At 39.2% G+C, this 19,665-nt stretch overlaps 1 protein-coding gene across 4 annotated transcripts in view; it reads left to right on the forward strand.

The window, feature by feature from the left end:
• Positions 1-19,665, forward strand: part of RRAGD (Ras related GTP binding D) — a 40,646-nt gene that overhangs the window by 15,116 nt on the left and 5,865 nt on the right. For all 4 annotated transcript variants that reach the window (XM_061207368.1, XM_061207370.1, XM_061207369.1 and 1 more), the window contains exons 3-6: positions 4,202-4,401; positions 5,200-5,314; positions 6,447-6,589; positions 13,847-13,995. In XM_061207368.1, coding sequence (XP_061063351.1) covers positions 4,202-4,401; positions 5,200-5,314; positions 6,447-6,589; positions 13,847-13,995 — 607 coding nt within the window. The remainder of the gene's footprint in view (positions 1-4,201; positions 4,402-5,199; positions 5,315-6,446; positions 6,590-13,846; positions 13,996-19,665) is intronic.

The following is a 19,665-nucleotide window of genomic DNA, read 5'->3' on the forward strand; positions in this document are numbered from 1 at the left end:
ACTCTAAGCTCAAGTCTCAACGTTTCCCTGTAACTGTGGACCTACAGTTAGACAGGTAGGGCCAAGCACTCCCAGACCTTCAGGAGCCCAGTGGTGTTAGGGAGGAAGGGCTGTGAAGACCCTTAGTAATAATGGTTCTGAGCCCACTCTTAGAAAACCATTCTCGGACAAGACTACTCATGCCTGAGAGTATCATAAAGTCATTCACGGAACGAGGTGCCTGTTTAATATAAAAATGAAATTTTCAACTCAGCCTTTTAGTTCCAAGCCACTGCATGGTGAACTTGTGGAGCTGTAGTAACCCTACCCGTGGGTAAGTAGATTCCAACCCTGACTCATCACTTCAAGACAGTGGCTTAGGAAGTACTTCCTTTAATACAGTATTGTGCGTACATAGCAATTTACATTTATGGAATTTGAATTTCCAGTGCACCTCTATCTCAGGTGTTTGTAATATGGCTAAAATAGGCATACTTGCCTATTTATTTTTCATTGTTTGGGGTGTTTTTATTGCTTCAAAGTGATCCCCTTTTTATGGTTGGTTTGTTTTATTGAAGTATAGTTGATTTACAACATCATGTTAGTTTCAGGTGTACAGCACAGTGATTCAGTTATATATACATATATATTTATATGCTTTTTCAGATTCCTTTCCCTTATAGGTTATTACCAAATATTGAGTGTAGTTCCTTGTACTATACAGTAGGTCCTCGTTGGTCATCTATTTTATACATAGTAGTGTGTATTTGTTAATCCCAAACTCCTGATTTATCCCTCCCTGTCCCACACTTGCCTATTTTTATTTATTATTTATTTATTTAGCCTATTTTTAAATTGGAACTGTAATTTGATTTTAATTTTACCTGAGTATGAAAAGTGGACCTTCGATTGTGGTTGGTAAATATGTTCTTTGTTTTATTTTGTTTCTTGGTTTGTTGGGTTTTGTTTTGGCCGTAGGGCGGACAAAGGTATAAGAATGAGAAATACATCTTTTTAAACTACACTTTTTAAAAGGTAGGAAAAAACGTTGTTGAGAGTTGTCATTTACTAAAAATAAGGAATAGTTAAATAAGCAGTTTCCAGAATTTGCCTAATAGACTTTTCTACTGGAAGCAGCTGATAAAAATCACGTTTGGGGGAATCTTTACTTGATGTGACTGCAAGCACTAAACAAAACCAAACTTGAGGGAAGTGTCTCGGCAACCCTTGAATGTCACTGCCTTCATTTCTAAGCAGTGCTATGTTCGTCTGACACCTCATATTTTTTTATTTTTTGCTTGCGAATTCCTCACAATCACAGGATTGCCAGATAAATATATCACCAGGGAGAAAATGTGTCCTCACAGAATGTTGTAAAATAAAAGAGAATGAAAGCATCAAGAGTAATTTCCCGTGAGCTCCCCGTGTGACACTGCCAGCCCCCCGGCGCGCCCCACAGAAAGGACCTCATCTCCAGGGCCACCCTTGGCCCCCAGGAGCCATTTCACATGTGCCTGGGATCCAAACTAGAGTGTCTGCTTGACCCACGTTGGTGATTGTGACCTGCCTCTAATTCCTAGATCTAATTTTGGAATAGAAACCAGACAGCGTATTTTTCCTTTTTTAAATTGGTTGTAGAAGATAATAACAAACACAGTAGAAAAAAAATCATTCACAATCCCTCTGCTCTAATAAATCAAGTATTTTCTTCCTTTTCATGTCATTTTTAGCCCTTGTAGATCTGTACCACTTCATCAGTTTGTTGGTAATCAGACCATCTTATATGCTTGGCAGGGAAGTTAGAGGAGTGATTTCTAATCTTTTGAGACTGTGATAACACTCTTGACTTTGGCTAGTTTTGCTCACAGACATGTGCCCTGAACTCCTCTCTTCAGTTAAAGACATAAGGAATAACGTTTTTTGAAGTGTAATTTACATGCAATAAATTGCACTCATTTTAAATACACAGTTCAACAAGTTTGACAAATACACCTCTAACCACCTCACAATCAAGATACAGAATGTTTCCACCACCCTGAAATCTTTGTGTCCTTTCTCAGACGGCCCCCAAGATCCCAGACCCAGGCAACTGCTGATGAGATGTGCTTTCTTTCTCTATAGAGTAGTTCGCCTTTTCTAGAATTTCTGTATGTGGAATTGTACAGTATGTGGACTTTAGTTTTTATTTGAGATATTGTAAGGTATTTAAAAAGTGCTGCAAATTATTAATCTAGAATTTTTCCAAAATGCTTAATCTGCTATCCCAGTGTCCAATATTCGTTTTTCATTTTAAACAACTTTAGAGTACAAAGGATGAGGACTCCGCTTGATCTTTGTCTCTCTTCATAGTTTCCTATTAGTATCTTTAATATTTTGATTTATCTAAAAACTAGGGATACGTTTTTATTAATTTAATTTGGGGAATACAAGAATGCCTAAAAACATCCCCTGTTTTATTGGCTTTTCTGTATTTCTGTCCAGGTTTGGAGTCAGAATTGGCGGGGGGCAGTGAAAAGTCCTTTAAATTCTGTCCTGAAGATTCCTTTCTTCAGGATCTTAGTTCCCTGACCAGGGATTGAACCGGGGCCCATGGCAGTGAAAGCGCCGAGTCCTAACCACTGGACCGCCAGGGAATTCCCCCCTTTCCTTTTTTTGCTGTAAAAACAAGACCTATTCACACCCTTCAAATTGGCAATAATGAAGAGACCTGACAACACTGGGTGTTGTTGAGAGTCTGGAGCATCAGGGGCTCTTACACATTATCTAGTCAAGTTCAAGGTGCTCATTCCTATGACCCAACAAGCCTCCTTTCTGGGTAAGCCCTAAGAAACTTGCAAACAGACACAGAGATGTGTGCGTGAGACTGTCCACATTATCATCATCATCTGAACTAGCACATAACTGGAAACATTCTGAATGTTCATCAACTGGCAAGTGAGTGATAAATTTTAGACCATCCATACGATGGAATTTTATAGAGTTGTTAACAGGAATCATGTACTAGAGTTATGTGCTTCAACAAAGGTGAATCTCACTGATATAATGTGAGTGAAGAAGGCAAACTGTAATCCACATGCAAGTTGATATTTCTGTAAAGTTTTAAACAATATAAATGAATTCTGTATGTTGTTTAGTGATACATATGTATGCAATAATGTATAAAGACATGAATGATGATACAGGCAGAAGTCAGGATAGTGGTTACCTCTGGAGGATGTGGGTAGGGTGATGGGATGGGCTGGGAGGATGGGGAGAAACACACAAGGCTTCAGTGTCTAATGTTTGATTTCTTAAACAGAGAGATGCATACACAGGCATTCATTACATTATTACATAGGTATCATCTGTAGGAAGGAGAAAAAAATAGTGTTGTGTTATTTGGGGCAATTACTCTAGACCAGGGGTCTGCAGACTTTTTCTGAAAAGGGCCAGATGGTAATTATTTTAGGCTTTGCAGGCTGTGCTGTCTCTGAGGAGTTTCCACAGAGGAAAACGATTCAGCTCTGCCACTGTACCCTCAAAGCAGCCATAGACAGTGTGTAAACAAATGAGTGTGACTGTGGTCCAAAAAAACTTTACTTACAAACAGTAGGTGGGCCCAGTTTGGCCCGAGGGCCATGGTTTGCTGACCTCTGCTCCAGATCAGTGGTTCTTAAAGTTTTTCCTCCTGGCTCCTTCCCCATCTTCCCAGTGATCCCTATCATGTTTTCATCCCTACTTGTTCACTACATTTCACCAAGAGACTCAGAATCCTGGAGGGACAGTATTCCAGGGAAGGTCCTGGATGCTGTGGGGTCATTTTCAATACATAAAACTGCAACTCCGACCTTTATGACTGTCATCAAGCTAAATCATAACTGTATTTTTCTGGCCTTTCTTTTTCATTTCTTTGTAAACAAAACTTAAGTTTTCAGTCTTGAGTTCTATGAAACAGCTTTTATTTGGGCATTTGCAAAATATTTTGGGAGGGGGTTGTAAGATTAACAGTGTATGTGGAAGAGAAAAAATGGTACCTGTAAGGTGATGGATTGGTTCATTAGCTTGACTGGGGGGGATCCTTTCACAATGGGTACAGATGGGTACACAATGGTACCAAAACATTACGTCATCACCTTAATACATGCAATGTTTGTCAGTCATACCTCAGTAAAGCTGGGAGGGAAGACTGTATGTGGAAGGGAAGCAAAGCAGCCTCCCTGACAGGAGTGTGCTTTGTTCCCAGGACGATTACATGGAGGCCCTGGCCAGGCTCCACCTCACGGTGACCAGGGCCTACAAAGTGAACACCGACATCAACTTCGAGGTGTTTATTCACAAAGTGGATGGTCTGTCAGATGACCACAAAATTGAAACCCAGAGAGATATTCACCAGAGGGCAAATGATGACCTTGCAGATGCTGGATTAGAAAAAATTCACCTCAGGTGAGAACAGAAACCCATCAGGAATCACTGGGGTCCAGAGTCATCAGGAGTGGTTTGGCCCAGACAGTCATTTACCTGTGTACCCTGTTTTGTGCTGTAGACATTGGGGTAATATTTGGGAAAAGCAAGCTTTGCATGTGCCAACTCTAATCTTTGGGAAAAGCGATGGGGTTTTAAACAAATTTTTTTGACCAAAGGTCAAAGCTAAGATTCTTTCCCCATATGAAAAACACATAGGAGAAAACCCATGAACTGCATCCAGGAAGTTAATCGATGCTGAAGTTTACTGTTATAGATAGTATCTATAATCATAAGTAAAGGAGTACCTTGAAAATAATTCAAATAGAAGTATTCACAGAGGAAAGCCATTTCTCTAATTTTTGTGGGGTAGTATGTATATGCATCATTCATTTTGCAAATTGGAAAAATGGAAAGATTAGATGCTTCAGTATCAATAATATAACTGTTATTAACATGAGAGGTGTGTATAAAGATGATCTGGCATGGATTCTCTTGCAGAATGTAAGGATGCTGATACAGGCATATACGGCTGCATTTTTAAGCCTCCAAGTCCAGCCAGTCAGCAGATCAGAATGGGCACAGTTCTTGCTTTGGGGAGTTGGGCAGGAATGTCCTGCTAAGACATGTTCGTTTTTTTACTGAGGTTGTTTTGAATTCTGAAGGGGGCTAGAATGTGTGTGTAGTAAATACAGAAGGCATGATTCTGGTGTTATGACATAGCCTGAACAGTCTATTCCTCAAAGGTAAAAAGTGATGAAATATTGTTTCGTCTTTCAGCTTTTACCTGACAAGCATATATGATCATTCAATATTTGAAGCTTTTAGCAAAGTGGTTCAGAAACTGATTCCACAACTCCCCACCCTGGAGAATTTGCTAAACATCTTTATCTCAGTAAGTAAATAATACTGTCCTGTTAGAGTCATTTGCGGAATTTAAGAATAACATTGCAAGAGTGAAAATGATCTTATTTCTACTTGCTCTTACAGCACTTCAAGTTCACTGAAATATTATTTTTGAAGATTGCGCCTATGTACTGTTTTAGGGCCTTTAAAATTTAACTCCCAAAACGATTCCTGTACTTCACTGGTATAATCGGAATGTTTATTCAAGTTGTTTATTCAGTGTTAATTTGAAATTTATTGTTAATTTGAAGTTTATTCAGTGTTAATGGAATCCTACCAGAGGTTGGGAGCATAAAAGTTGGTTTTGGCTATAAGGTATATACTGTTGAATTTTTAAAAATATGTTTAACACTGTGAATGATGTGCTGGCTGGCTGAGTCCTAAAAACCACCACCTCAAGTCAAACTTCACAAAATAGAATTAAGGCAGACCTTCGGTTGTATTCACATCGATTCTCACTGCACAATTTTGAGTTTGTTTGTCTAGATTTTTAAAATCTATTTTTAAATTTAAAGTTTTTAAAATTCTTTTTTTTTTTTTTTTTTAAATTTATTTATTTATGGCTGTGTTGGGTCTTCGTTTCTGTGCGAGGGCTTTCTCTAGTTGTGGCAAGCGGGGGCCACTCTTCATCGCGGTGCGCGGGCCTCTCACTATCGCGGCCCCTCCCGCTGTGGAGCACAGGCTCCAGACGCACTGGCTCAGTAATTGTGGCTCACGGGCCCAGCCGCTCCGCGGCATGTGGGATCCTCCCAGACCAGGGCTCGAACCCGTGTCCCCTGCACTGGCAGGCAGACCCTCAACCACTGCGCCACCAGGGAAGCCCAAAATTCTTTTTTTTACTTGGCCTTTTTCCTAACTGCAGGTACATTTCTAAGAGTCAGGAAACACCACTTAATTTGTTTACCTAAAGTAAATAATTCGTGATAATTCCAGTTTTCATTTCTTGTGCAAGTCCATTATAAAGAAGTTTATGACCATGAGGTTTAAACTGTAATAAAATGGAACAACCTAAATTTTTGCTGGTTCATGTTTGAGACTGAGGATGGCATATCATTTTATGTAACCATGACATGCTCTGCAATCAGCTGTCCCTTTAAGGCCGCATCTCCTTTTTGTTTCAGAATTCTGGAATTGAAAAGGCGTTTCTCTTTGATGTGGTCAGTAAGATTTACATTGCAACTGATAGTACCCCCGTGGATATGCAAACCTATGAGCTCTGCTGTGACATGATCGATGTGGTTATCGACATTTCTTGTATTTATGGGTAAGTAGAACATTCTGAAAGGCTACAATTGAGCCATACTTTTCTTTCATAACCTTTGAGAATTTTGCATTTACTTATTTGATCTTAATACTTTTGTTTGAAATGACTGAGATCTATAAATACACCATTTCGTATGTAATAATAATAACAAAACATTATTGAGTAAGTGCCTGGCATTATGCTAATAATGTCATTGCCCACATTATTATCATTGAATTCTCCACTATTCCATGAGGCAGGAATTACTATCGCCATCTTATAGATGGCGCACTGAGGTTCAGAGTGGTTAAGTTTCTAACCCCTGCTCACACTGTCAATAAGGGACAGAATTAGTATTGTATTTGAGCTCAAGTCTGATACCTTCTTCCTCTACTGAAAAGTCTGTTGTCATATCATAATGTATATACTTGAGGGAGACCACTAGGATCCTTGGATTCTACATAAATATCTCATGTTTACCACAGTTCTATTATTTTCTTCATTACATGAAATAACTGCTGAGTTGTTTGATTTTTCCAATATACTTTTTTTTTTTAAGATTGATTGATTGATTGATTGATTGATTGATTGCTATGTTGGGTCTTCGTTTCTGTGCTAGGGCTTTCTCTAGTTGCGGGGAGCGGGGGCCACTCTTCATCGCGGTGCGCGGGCCTCTCACTATCGCGGCCTCTCTTGTTGGGAGCACAGGCTCCAGACGCGCAGGCTCAGTAATTGTGGCTCACGGGCCTAGTTGCTCCGTGGCATGTGGGATCTTCCCAGACCAGGGCTCGAACCCGTGTCCCCTGCATTGGCAGGCAGATTCTCAACCACTCCGCCACCAGGGAAGCCCCCTCCAATATACTTTTGATTGTCTTCTACTGTGGACAGCAGAGAATTATTAAACTAAGCAAACAACATTACCTGCTTATTATTATTATCTTATATTCTTAGAAAACAGAACTTCTTGTACATTTAAAATAATATAAAATAAACAGGCGTGGGGAAAATTGATTCTGTTACCAAACATAGAAATAATTCCACATAATTGTGAATTTGCCGAATTCAGGGTGTTTTACAGAGTGAGTGGGTGTGAACTCGTATGTCTATCTTTTTAAGGCATCGCGTTGTTGCTGCCTTATATTGGATGTTGAATCACACATCCTCACCCACTCATTGATGAGGTAAAGCTTTCCTTCATCTTCCTCTTTACTCACTGGCTGTGACCCACTTTACACAGCCTCCTCTGCCAGCTTCTGGGCGAGCCTCAGTCTTACCATTTCTCTCTTCCATTCAGTTTAGACTCTTTCTGTTAACTGTTATACACACATGAACACCCACAGTCCCTTCCCTTATGAAACAGGGAAAGTGATTCTTACCTCACAGGACTGTAGTGAGGATGCAATATCATTAGGCTTCCCCTGGTGGACCCTGGATAAATGTAGCTGCCATTATAATTAGTATTAATTATTGTTATTATTACTAAACACTGCCACCGGCTTTAGAAATAGACCTTATTTTCCAAGATCGCTGCCCTGCAGTATTCTCTTGTTTTAAAACTCTAAGTGGATGACCTTGAAATAGTCATGGAAGCTGAAACTACCCTGATTATAGTCTAGATGGCTGTCGTAATCAAATACAATGAACAACACAATTAATCTGGCACATATTTAATGATATGCATAATCATTATTTTGCCATATGGTAATTAGACATAAGTGGTAAGTTGTTCATATAAATGATGTTAATCAGAGTTACTTTTATCCAGCTAAAGCACACACGGGGAGGGAGGGGTTGGGCGGAGGAGGGAGCAGGGCCTTGCTGGTAGATTGCTTTTCTGTTGCCAAGTGCAGTGTTCCTGGGAGCCCGCCCGGTTCAGTAAGAACCAGTCTGGGTATGGGTCACAAATGGGGTGTGAGTTCTGGGGTTTCTTGAGACTGTTTGCTGGAGCAGCCATGAGCCAGCCCATGTGGCCTGCAGGGACTGGCTGGGGATGCATGCCACAGCCCGGGAAGCAGGCAGCCCTGTAATTGGAGACCCTAGAAGCAGGTGACCTGGTCTGCTCAAGAATCTCAGCTGGGATTCTGAAAACGTATACACAGTTTCAGGTAAGGGAAAAGGTACAAGACGTGCTCCTTTGCCTACAAAGAAAGGATACATAACTGACTATATCAGTGTCTTCAGAGGGCTCAATTTTGATCATTAAGGCCATATTAATAATGATAATAGCAGTTAGCATTTATTGTTCATTTTATATGCTCTCAGCACTATGCTTAGCACTATATATGTATTATTTCATTGCATTAGGGAACTTTGAGGTAATTACTGTTCATGTGCAGATGAGGAAATTGAGGCTCAAAGAAGTTACTCAATTTGCCCAAACTTATACGATAAATAAGAGAGCTGGGATTCAAACCCAAGTTATTTGTGTTTGCAGGCCACACCTCTTCTTAAATAGACCAATTTATTTATTTAACTTTCTATTTTGAAAAAATTTCAAATCTATAGAAAATGTGCAAGAATAGTACAGTGAACTCCTGTGTACCCTTCACTGGGATTCACCAATTTTTATCAGTTTGCCATATTTGCTCTTTCTTTCTTTTTCTAATACAGTCGACCCTCCGTGTGGGTTCCACATCCGCAGATTCAACCAACCAGCGGATTGAAAATATTCAGAAAAAAAAATACCAGAAAATGCCAAAAAGCAAAACTTGACTTGGCTGCATGCTGGCAACTATTTACATAGCATTTACATTGTATTAGGCATTATAAGTAATCTAAGGATAATTAAAAGTGTATGGGAGGGACTTAATTGATATTTATAGGACATTCCATCCAAAAACAACAGAATACACTTTCTTCTCAAGTGCTCATGGAACATTCTCCAGGAGAGATCATATCTTGGGTCACAAATCAAGTCTTGGTAAATTTAAGAAAATTGAAATCGTATCAAGTATCTCTTCCAACCACAGTGCTATGAGACTAGATATCAATTACAGGAAGAAATCTGTAAAAAATACAAACACATGGAGGCTAAACAATACACTTAATAACCAAGAGATCACTGAAGAAATCAAAGAGGAAATAAAAAAATACCTAGAAACAAATGACAATGAAAACGCAACGACCCCAAACCTATGGGATGCAGCAAAAGCAGTTGTAAGAGGGAAGTTTATAGCAATACAATCCTACCTCAAGAAACATGAAACATCTCAAATAAACAACCTAACCTTACACCTAAAGCAATTAGAGAAAGAAGAACAAAAAAAAAACCCCAAAGTTAGCAGAAGGAAAGAAATCATAAAGATAAGATCAGAAATAAATGAAAAAGAAATGAAGGAAACGATAGCAAAGATCAATAAAACTAAAAGCTGGTTCTTTGAGAAGATAAACAAAATTGATAAACCATTAGCCAGACTCATCAAGAGAAAAAGGGAGAAGACTCAAATCAATAGAATTAGAAATGAAAAAGGAGAAGTAACAACTGACACTGCAGAAATACAAAGGATCATGAGAGATTACTACAAGCAACTATATGCCAATAAAATGGACAACCTGGAAGAAATGGACAAATTCTTAGAAAAGCACAACCTTCTGAGACTGAACCAAGAAGAAATAGAAAATATAAACAGACCAATCACAAGCACTGAAATTGAGACTGTGATTAAAAATCTTCCAACAGACAAAAGCCCAGGACCAGATGGCTTCACAGGTGAATTCTATCAAACATTTAGAGAAGAGCTAACACCTATCCTTCTCAAACTCTTCCAAAATATAGCAGAGGGAGGAACACTCCCAAACTCATTCTATGAGGCCACCATCACCCTGATACCAAAACCAGACAAAGATGTCACAAAGAGAGAAAACTACAAGCCAATATCACTCATGAACATAGATGCAAAAATCCTCAACAAAATACTAGCAAACAGAATCCAACAGCACATTAAAAAGATCATACACCATGATCAAGTGGGGTTTATCCCAGGAAAGCAAGGATTCTTCAATATAGGCAAATCAATCAATGTGATAAACCATATTAACAAATTGAAGGAGAAAAACCATATGATCATCTCAATAGATGCAGAAAAAGCTTTCAAAAAAATTCAACACCCATTTATGATAAAAACTCTCCAGAAAGTGGGCATAGAGGGAACTTTCCTCAACATAATAAAGGCCGTATATGACAAACCCACAGCCAACATCGTTCTCAATGGTGAAAATCTGAAAGCATTTCCTCTAAGATCAGGAACAAGACAAGGTTGCCCACTCTCACCGCTATTATTCAACATAGTTTTGGAAGTTTTAGCCACAGCAATCAGAGAAGAAAAAGAAATAAAAGGAATCCAAATCGGAAAAGAAGAAGTAAAGCTGTCACTGTTTGCAGATGACATGATACTATACATAGAGAATCCTAAAGATGCTACCGGAAAACTACTAGAGCTAATCAATGAATGTGGTAAAGTAGCAGGATACAAAATTAATGCACAGAAATCTCTTGCATTCCTATACACTAATGATGAAAAATCTGAAAGAGAAATTAAGGAAACACTCCCATTTACCATTGCAACAAAAAGAATAAAATATCTAGGAATAAACCTACTTAAGGAGACAAAAGACCTGTATGCATAAAACTATAAGACACTGATGAAAGAAATTAAATATGATACAAACAGATGGAGAGATACCATGTTCTTGGATTGGAAGAATCGACATTGTGAAAATGACTCTACTACCCAAAGCAATCTACAGATTCAGTGCAATCCCTATCAAACTACCAATGGCATTTTTCACAGAACTAGAACAAGAAATTTCACAATTTGTATGGAAACACAAAAGACCCTGAATAACCAAAGCAATCTTGAGAACGAAAAATGGAGCTGGAGGAATCAGGCTCCCGGACTTCAGACTATACTACAAAGCTACAGTAACCAAGGCAGTATGGTACTGGCACAAAAACAGAAATATAGATCAATGGAACAAGATAGAAAGCCCAGAGATAAACCCACACACATATGGTCATTTTATTTTTGATAAAGGAGGCAAGAATATACAATGGAGAAAAGACAGCCTCTTCAATAAGTGGTGCTGGGAAAACTGGACAGCTACATGTAAAAGAATGAAATTAGAACGCTCCCTAACACCATACACAAAAATAAACTCAAAATGGATTAAAGACCTAAATGTAAGACCAGACACTATCAAACTCTTAGAGGAAAACATAGGCAGAACACTCTATGACATAAATCACAGCAAGATCCTTTTTGACCCACCTGCTAGAGAAATGGAAATAAAAACAAAAATAAACAAATGGGACCTAATGAAACTTAAAAGCTTTTGCACAACAAAGGAAACCATAAACAAGACAAAAAGACAACCCTCAGAATGGGAGAAAATATTTGCAAATGAAGCAACTGACAAAGGCTTAATCTCCAAAATTTACAAGCAGCTCATGCAGCTCAATATCCAAAAAACAAACAACCCAATACAAATATGGGCAGAAGACCTAAATAGACATTTCTCTAAAGAAGATATACAGATTGCCAACAAACACATGAAAGGATGCTCAACATCACTAATCATTAGAGAAATGCAAATCAAAACTACAATGAGGTATCACCTCACACCAGTCAGAATGGCCATCATCAAAAAATCTACAAACAATAAATGCTGGAGAGGGTGTGGAGAAAAGGGAACCCTCTAGCACTGTTGGTGGGAATGTAAATTGATACAGCCACTATGGAGAACAGTATGGAGGTTCCTTAAAAAACTAAAGATAAAACTATCATATGACCCAGCAATCTCACTACTGGGCATATACCCTGAGAAAACCATAATTCAAAAAGAGTCATGTACCACAATGTTCATTGCAGCTCTATTTACAATAGCCAGGACATGGAAGCAACCTAAATGTACATTGACAGATGAATGGGTAAAGAAGACATGGCACATATATACAATGGAATATTACTCAGCTATAAAAAGAAACGAAATTGAGTTATTTGTAGTGAGGTGGATGGACCTAGAGACTGTCATATAGAGTGAAGTAAGTCAGAAAGAGAAAAATAAATACCGTATGCTAACACATATATATGGAATCTAAAAAAAAAAAAAAAGGTTCTGAAGAACCTAGGGGCAGGACAGGAATAAAGACGTAGACGTAGAGAATGGACTTGAGGACATGGGGAGGGGGAAGGGTATGCTGGGACGAAGTGAGAGAGTGGCATGGACTAATATATACTACCAAGTGTAAAATAGATAGCTAGTGGGAAGCAGCTGCATAGCATAGGGAGATTATAGCATAGGGAGATCAGCTCGGTGCTTTGTGACCACCTAGAGGGGTGGGATAGGGAGGGTGGGAGGGAGGGATACGCAAGAGGGAGGAGATATGGGGGTATATGTATATGTGTAGCCGATTCACTTTGTTATAAAGCAGAAACTAACACGCCATTGTAAAGCAATTATACTCCAAAAAGGTGTTAAAAAAAAAGTATATGGGAGGATGTGTGTAGGTTATATGCAAATGCTGTGTCATTTTATATAAGAGACTTGAGCATCTGCAGATTTTGGTATCTGCTGGGGGGAATCCTGGAACCAAGCCCCCCCATACTGAGGGATGACTGGACATGTTTGTTTTTGCTGAACTAATTGGGAGTAATTTGTAACATGATTCTATAGGAATCATGTCCTATAACAAGGATGTTTTCTTGTAGGATCACAGTTTTAATTTTCAAATTAAACTTATTTAACATCTCTGCATCACTCTATTATCTAATATAGAGTCCATTTTCAAATTTTACCAAAGGTCCCAATTCTATCTTTTATATCAGTTTTTTGCTGGATCCAGGATCTAGCCCAGCATTTTGCTGCCGTTTCTCTTCAGGCTGCTTTATTTTGGATCAGTTCTTCACCCCTTCTTGGTCTTTCATCAGGCTGTGCTTTGGACAGCCTGGTTATTCTGTCACGAGAGAAAACAGGAAACCCTTGTGGGCCACGGAGGGGAGAAGAACTAACCTCCATCCCTCACCTGTGTTCCTCAGGTGCCTGGAGAGTTGCCCATCTGACACACCACAGTCAGTGTGTCAGTAGGAAAGTGACTGTCATACGCTGTGTACATTCTCGTGATTGGGGGTTTCTGAGATCTTTAGCCGAAAGGCACTGTAAGTGTAAACTCCCTATCATTATGATTATCATTCTCTGTGTGAAAGCCGGTCTCCGTCGCTGGGTCACAAACGGAAGTTCTTTCTCAATGGTCAAATATGTTTGGTTTCTGTCCCCATTTAGTCTCAAAGAAGATGGAGCAGGAACCCCTTATGACAAGGAGTCAACAGCCATTATAAAGCTGAATAATACAACAGTTCTTTATTTAAAAGAGGTGACCAAGTTCCTGGCTCTCGTTTGCTTTGTCAGAGAGGAAAGCTTTGAAAGAAAAGGTAATTTTTTGTGTGATTTAAATGAAGCATTTCCATTCAGACGCTGAATGTGGGGGGGGACAGCAGTGTGCCTTGGGAGGCTTCCAGACTTTAGTCACAGGCCCCTTTGGCTCCTGCCCACATCAGTGGGGTTTTGGGATCCGTGAACCAGCCTGCCCTCTAGTGATGCAGCTGCCGTGAGGTGGTAGTGGAACCAGACCATCCTCCCAGGGAGGGGCCTTTGCTTTTCTGGGAGCAGAGCCAGCTGGGGCATTGCTGCCAGGCTGTAGAGTCTCTTACCCTGGGGGAGGGCCCCTAGCCTACAGGGGGTACCAAGGCCTCCCTCTTGGTCCACACCTCTAGAAGGTATTAGGGACCATGTGACCACTTGTCCTCCCCGTGTAAAGGATGAAACTCATACAACATTAAAGCTAGATGTTATTTAACTTCTGTTCAGCCCTTGTCCATTCTTTAGTCCTAAAACACAGGGACAGCATCGTGATTTCAAAACAGGGAGATATGAATATATTTAATAACGTCACCAAATATCTTTTTAGGACCAAATGTAGTTTTATTTTGAAACAAAAGCAATTAACCCTCATAAAGATACTCATATTCCCCCGCCCTGCCCCGCACCACTATGTAAACTGGGAAATATCAGTTTACTGATGTAGCTAGGGATTTTTGCTAGTAATCAGGGGATGATTTACCCTAAATTCCCAACAAAGTGACAATAGTAACATTTTCTGAAATAGCCTTTCTTCTTCTTATATGCAATACATGTTCATTATAAAAATACTTTGAAAACTTAGGAAAGTATAAAAAAGTCAGTTTCACCATCTAGAGCTAAACTCCATGTTAAATTTCTGGGATTTTTTTTCTCCTTCCTTTTCTCCCTCCCTCCCTTCCTTCATTCCTTCTTTCCTTCCTTTCTTCCAACAACAGTGGTGCCATATTGCCTATATAACTTTCTATCCTGTTGTTTTCACTTATTTATATCATGAAAATCTTCTTAATTCATTGAGCCTGAAAACATGATTTAGATTTTTATTACTTCTTTTTGTTACAAAGTAATAGATTCATTTAGAAAATTTAGATATAATAAATAAGCAAAAAAGAAATAATTATTGATAAGCTTCTCACATAATCACTCGATATTTTCTGTATAACTTTCCAGTTTTTTCATAGATATCTCTATATATGGGATTATATAATAAATACTACTTTATAACCTTCACTTAAATTATTACAGACATCTTTCCAATTCATTAAATCTTTTTTAACCATATCATTTTAATGATTAGTTTCTTCTCTTGTTAGAAATGTGTGTTGTTTCTAGATTTTGATGTTATAAATAATCCATAATGACCTTCTTTCCACTAAATATTTGTGTACATCTTTGGTTATTTCCTCAGGAAAGACTTCAACAAATGGAATTACTTAGATCAATACATTTTGGTAGCTTCTAATGCATATTACCAAAATGTCCTTCAGAAAGTTTTTACAGGTTTATGCTACTAAGAGAATATGAGTGTGTCCATTTTGCTTTATTCTCATTAATATTGGGTATTAGCATTAAAAATTGATAATTGAAAACAAATTTACATTTTTTCTGCTTCTTAGTGAAGTTGTGTATTTTTTCCTGTATTTACTATTACCAGCCAAATTGCCTGTTATGTCCTTGGCCCTCAAAACTTTTAATTAAATGGTGGTAATCTTTTACTTTTTATTTTCATCTTGCTGAAACTAAGAACAGATTATATAATGGATTCATGGAATTTTGAAGATAGACAGGACCATCCTGTGTTTCACTCTCTCAATTACTGATGATTTTACCCAGAGCCAGGAAATAGAAGTGACTTTCTCCTATGGTCATACCACCAGTGTATGGCAGTCTGGGCTAAAGATTTCTAGGCTTCTCTCTGTGTAGAATCAGTTCTGTGTATTGTGTTTTAAACCATTACACATACATTCCCTTGGTTAAAGATATTTCCAGAATTTATATTTGGTGATTAATATTTTATGTTGATTTTGGAAACTAAGGAAAGTAAAAGTAATGCAAATAGTACAACTATAGACCCCAAACCATCTAGGGTGATGACAGGTCCTAAAATTTAGGGTACAATAACATCAACCTTGAGAGCTTGTTTATTTTGAACTGATTTTAGACTTAACAGAAAAGTTGCAAAAATAGTACATAGTTTATATATACTCCTCATCCAGCTTCCCGAAATGTTAACATGTTACGTACTGTAGTACAGTTATCAAAGCTAGGGAATTAACATCAGTATAATACTATCAATATTAATAAAACTTACAGACCTTATTCAAATTTCACCAGTTTTTCCAAAAATACCTTTTTTTCTGTTCCAGGATCCCAAATTGATTTAGTTAATATTTCTCCTAGTCTCCTCCAATCTGTGATGGTCTTTCATGACCCTGACACTTTTGAAGAGTATGCATCAATTATTTTGTACAACGTTCCCCAAATTGGGTTTGTCTGATATTTTCACACAATTGGAATGAGATTATGCAATTTGGCCAGAATACCACACAGAAATGATATTGTGTCCTTAGTGTATCATATGTTTATGATGTTGGTTTGGCTTATTACTGGTGATGCTGACCTTGATTTAGTTAAGATACGGTCTACCAGGTCTTTCCCCTGGAAAGTTCCTACTTTTCACTTTGTAGTTAATAAATACTTTCAAACTATGCAAATCCTCTTTCTCCTCACACTTTTGCCCACTAATTTTAATGTCCATCTATGGTCGTGTGAGCTAATTTAAGCAGGAATTTCTCATGTGGATCTTGGGCAAGTTATTGTTAAACCACCTAGGGAGGATCATCTCTGAAGATAGGCAGATTTTGTAAAATTTATTAAACTAATTAGAAACCTGAGTATTTGTTTTCATGTGATAAGAGAGATAAATAAGCAGACAAGGTTTAACCCCATGATGTTAAACTTGTTTGCTTTTTAGGGTGACTAACCAATCTCCATTTGCCTGGGACAGAGGTGAGGGTTCCTGAAACAGGGGACCTTCAGGGCTGCAACTGGGAAAGTCCCAGGCAAATGCATTAAGTTGATCACCTTAGCTTTAGAAAGAGCTTGATGCTTTACATATGCATGGAGTGGTTCGATTTGTTTTTGCTGCTTTAATCTCAAGTGTTGACTCCTGCTGGTGCTGATAATCAACACTTGTTGGTCTCTGTCCTGTTGTCCTGATGTCCTGATGTCCTGATGTTGGTCTCTGTCTGTGTTTTCATGGATGATTTCTGACTGCTTTGGCAGAAAGGGGAGGATAGAAAGCGGAAGTGGGATTCTTGGTCTTAGCTGCACATCGTAGGCACCTTGGGAAGGGAGGTGGTTAAAAAATATGGCCATTGAGGCCTGCCACAGAACAATTAGAACAGAATTCCTGGGAGAGGAACCTGGGGTTTGTTAATTTTTAAAAAGTTCTCTGGATGCTTTTAATGTGCAGCTATGATTGAGAATCACTGAACCAAGGGAAGGATGTAGGACCATCCCATAACTGCGTATGGAGCTGAAGATAGTGCTTGTTCTGTTCATGTCTCTGTTCCTGTATTTTCTTTTTTAAAATACATTTATTTATTTATTTGGGGCTGTGTTGGGTCTTCGTTGCCGCATGTGGGCTTTTCTCTAGTTGGGGTGGGCGGGGGCTACTCTTCATTGTGGTGCGCGGGCTTCTCATTGCGGTAGCTTCTCTTGTTGCAGAGCATGGGCTCTAGGCACACGGGCTTCAGTAGTTGTGGCATGTGGGCTCAGCAGTTGTGGCTCACAGGCTCTAGAGCGCAGGCTCAGTAGTTGTGGCTCACGGGCTTAGTTGCTCCACGGCATGTGGGTTCTTCCCGGACCAGGGCTTGAACCCGTGCCTCCTGCATTGGCAGGCGGATTACTAACCACTGTGCTTCCAGGGAAGCCCTATTCCTGTATTTTCAACTGCGTTTTATGAAAGAGTTGAAATAAACAGCAAACTCTTTGTAGGCACTTCCTTTAAAAACCTCAGTTGTGAATTTTCACTTTTAAAGCTCCAAATGCAGCAAGATTACTGTTACATTTTATTTTATTTATTTTTATTTTTAAATGAATTTATTTATTTATTTATTTAATTTATTTTTGGCTGTGTTGGGTCTTTGTTGCAGTGCGCGGGCTTCTCATTGCAGTGGCTTCTCTTGTTGCAGAGCACGGGCTCTAGGTGCACGGGCTTCAGTAGTTGTGGCTCGCGGGCTCTAGAGTGCAGGCTCAGTAGTTGTGGCACACGGGCTTAGCTGCTTCGCGGCATGTGGGATCCTCCCGGACCAGGGCTTGAACCCATGTCCCCTGCATTGGCAGGTGGATTCCCAACCACTGGGCCACCAGGGAAGCCCGTACTGTTACATTTTAAATGTGCACCATGAATAAATTGAGATTTGTCAGGAATCATCAGTAGGCTGGATCTGAAATTTCCCAAGTTGAATTCTAATTGAGCCAAAGTCCTCTAGCTAAGCTTTCTGCCTAAGGCAGTTGGTTGCACACATAGGCAGAGAATTTTGAGGTGGTTCTCACATCTCTTATCCAAACTCGCACTAAATAAAATCATTTCTATGCTCCATGTTTCTTTCTTTTTTTGAAGTTCATGCTTTGTTTGGAAGATGGTTCCAAGAAATAAAAGTGAGGAAGTGGGGAAATAGACAAGGGAGGTAGAAAAGCCATCCACAGCGGGAGCTGTATGCTCATTCCTGCTGGGGGAATCGCGGAGAAGCTGTGTGCAAGAAATTCGGAATCACCCCCATTGGGCATGCAAGACTTCCACATTTGTCCACCAACTCCCATGTCCCATTGTGTGAGGGATACCCTCAGAAACTTTTATTTCCATAGCCCTGGTACCTGTCTGTGTGCCAAAGAAAGCTTCAGGCAGAGAAGAGATGCCCATACCTGGGCTTGCTTATTTCTTACTACTTTCTCCCTCTTGCCTCACTGGTCTTTTCTTGAGGAAATTGTCTCCTAGTTTTATTGCACTGTGGTCACTATCACTGCAGAAGCAGCAGAGGGCGCCACTCAGAGAGTTTCCTGCTCCTGTAAGCTGAGATGGTGTTTCTTCCAGCATACTTGTGGTTGGTTACATGACTGCTTTGAAGCATTTCTCTTCTTGTCTGGAAAACAGTTCTTTTTTGGGGGGTGGGGTGGGGTGGGGGGGTACTCTGGAAGCATCACCTGAGTGGATGGAAATAATTTTGGGACTAGTTATTTTAATAAATTTAAAGATAGTAAATGGAACCCACTGGCTTATCCTAATTCGTATAAATGTAATGCTGCTCTCAACACTTCACAAGTTAGTGGTGATGATGAGAAATGTGCTCAAGACTTAGATTATATTTTATTCTATTTTGTATCAATTCTACAAAATTCTATTAATTTCTGAAAATACAAGAAGATTCTCCACTACTATTCCCCATTTAAATTTTACTTAATATTGAAAAACTGAGAGTGTCACTGGTTGTTGAGTTCACCTGAGGTGATGATAACTACTGTAAAATCAGGGACTTTGTTTTCCCCAGGGCTTATGACAACGGCTTTGTGACCTTGAGATCTCAGCTACACTCCAAGTCAGGGTCTGCCTCCACTCAGAGTCAATTTAATAATACCTTTTGGGGAAAAAATACTAATAAGTATTTCACTGAAGATATATC

The sequence above is a fragment of the Eubalaena glacialis genome, chromosome 12 (assembly GCF_028564815.1).
Source record: "Eubalaena glacialis isolate mEubGla1 chromosome 12, mEubGla1.1.hap2.+ XY, whole genome shotgun sequence".
In the NCBI taxonomy this organism is placed as follows: Eukaryota; Metazoa; Chordata; class Mammalia; order Artiodactyla; family Balaenidae; genus Eubalaena; species Eubalaena glacialis.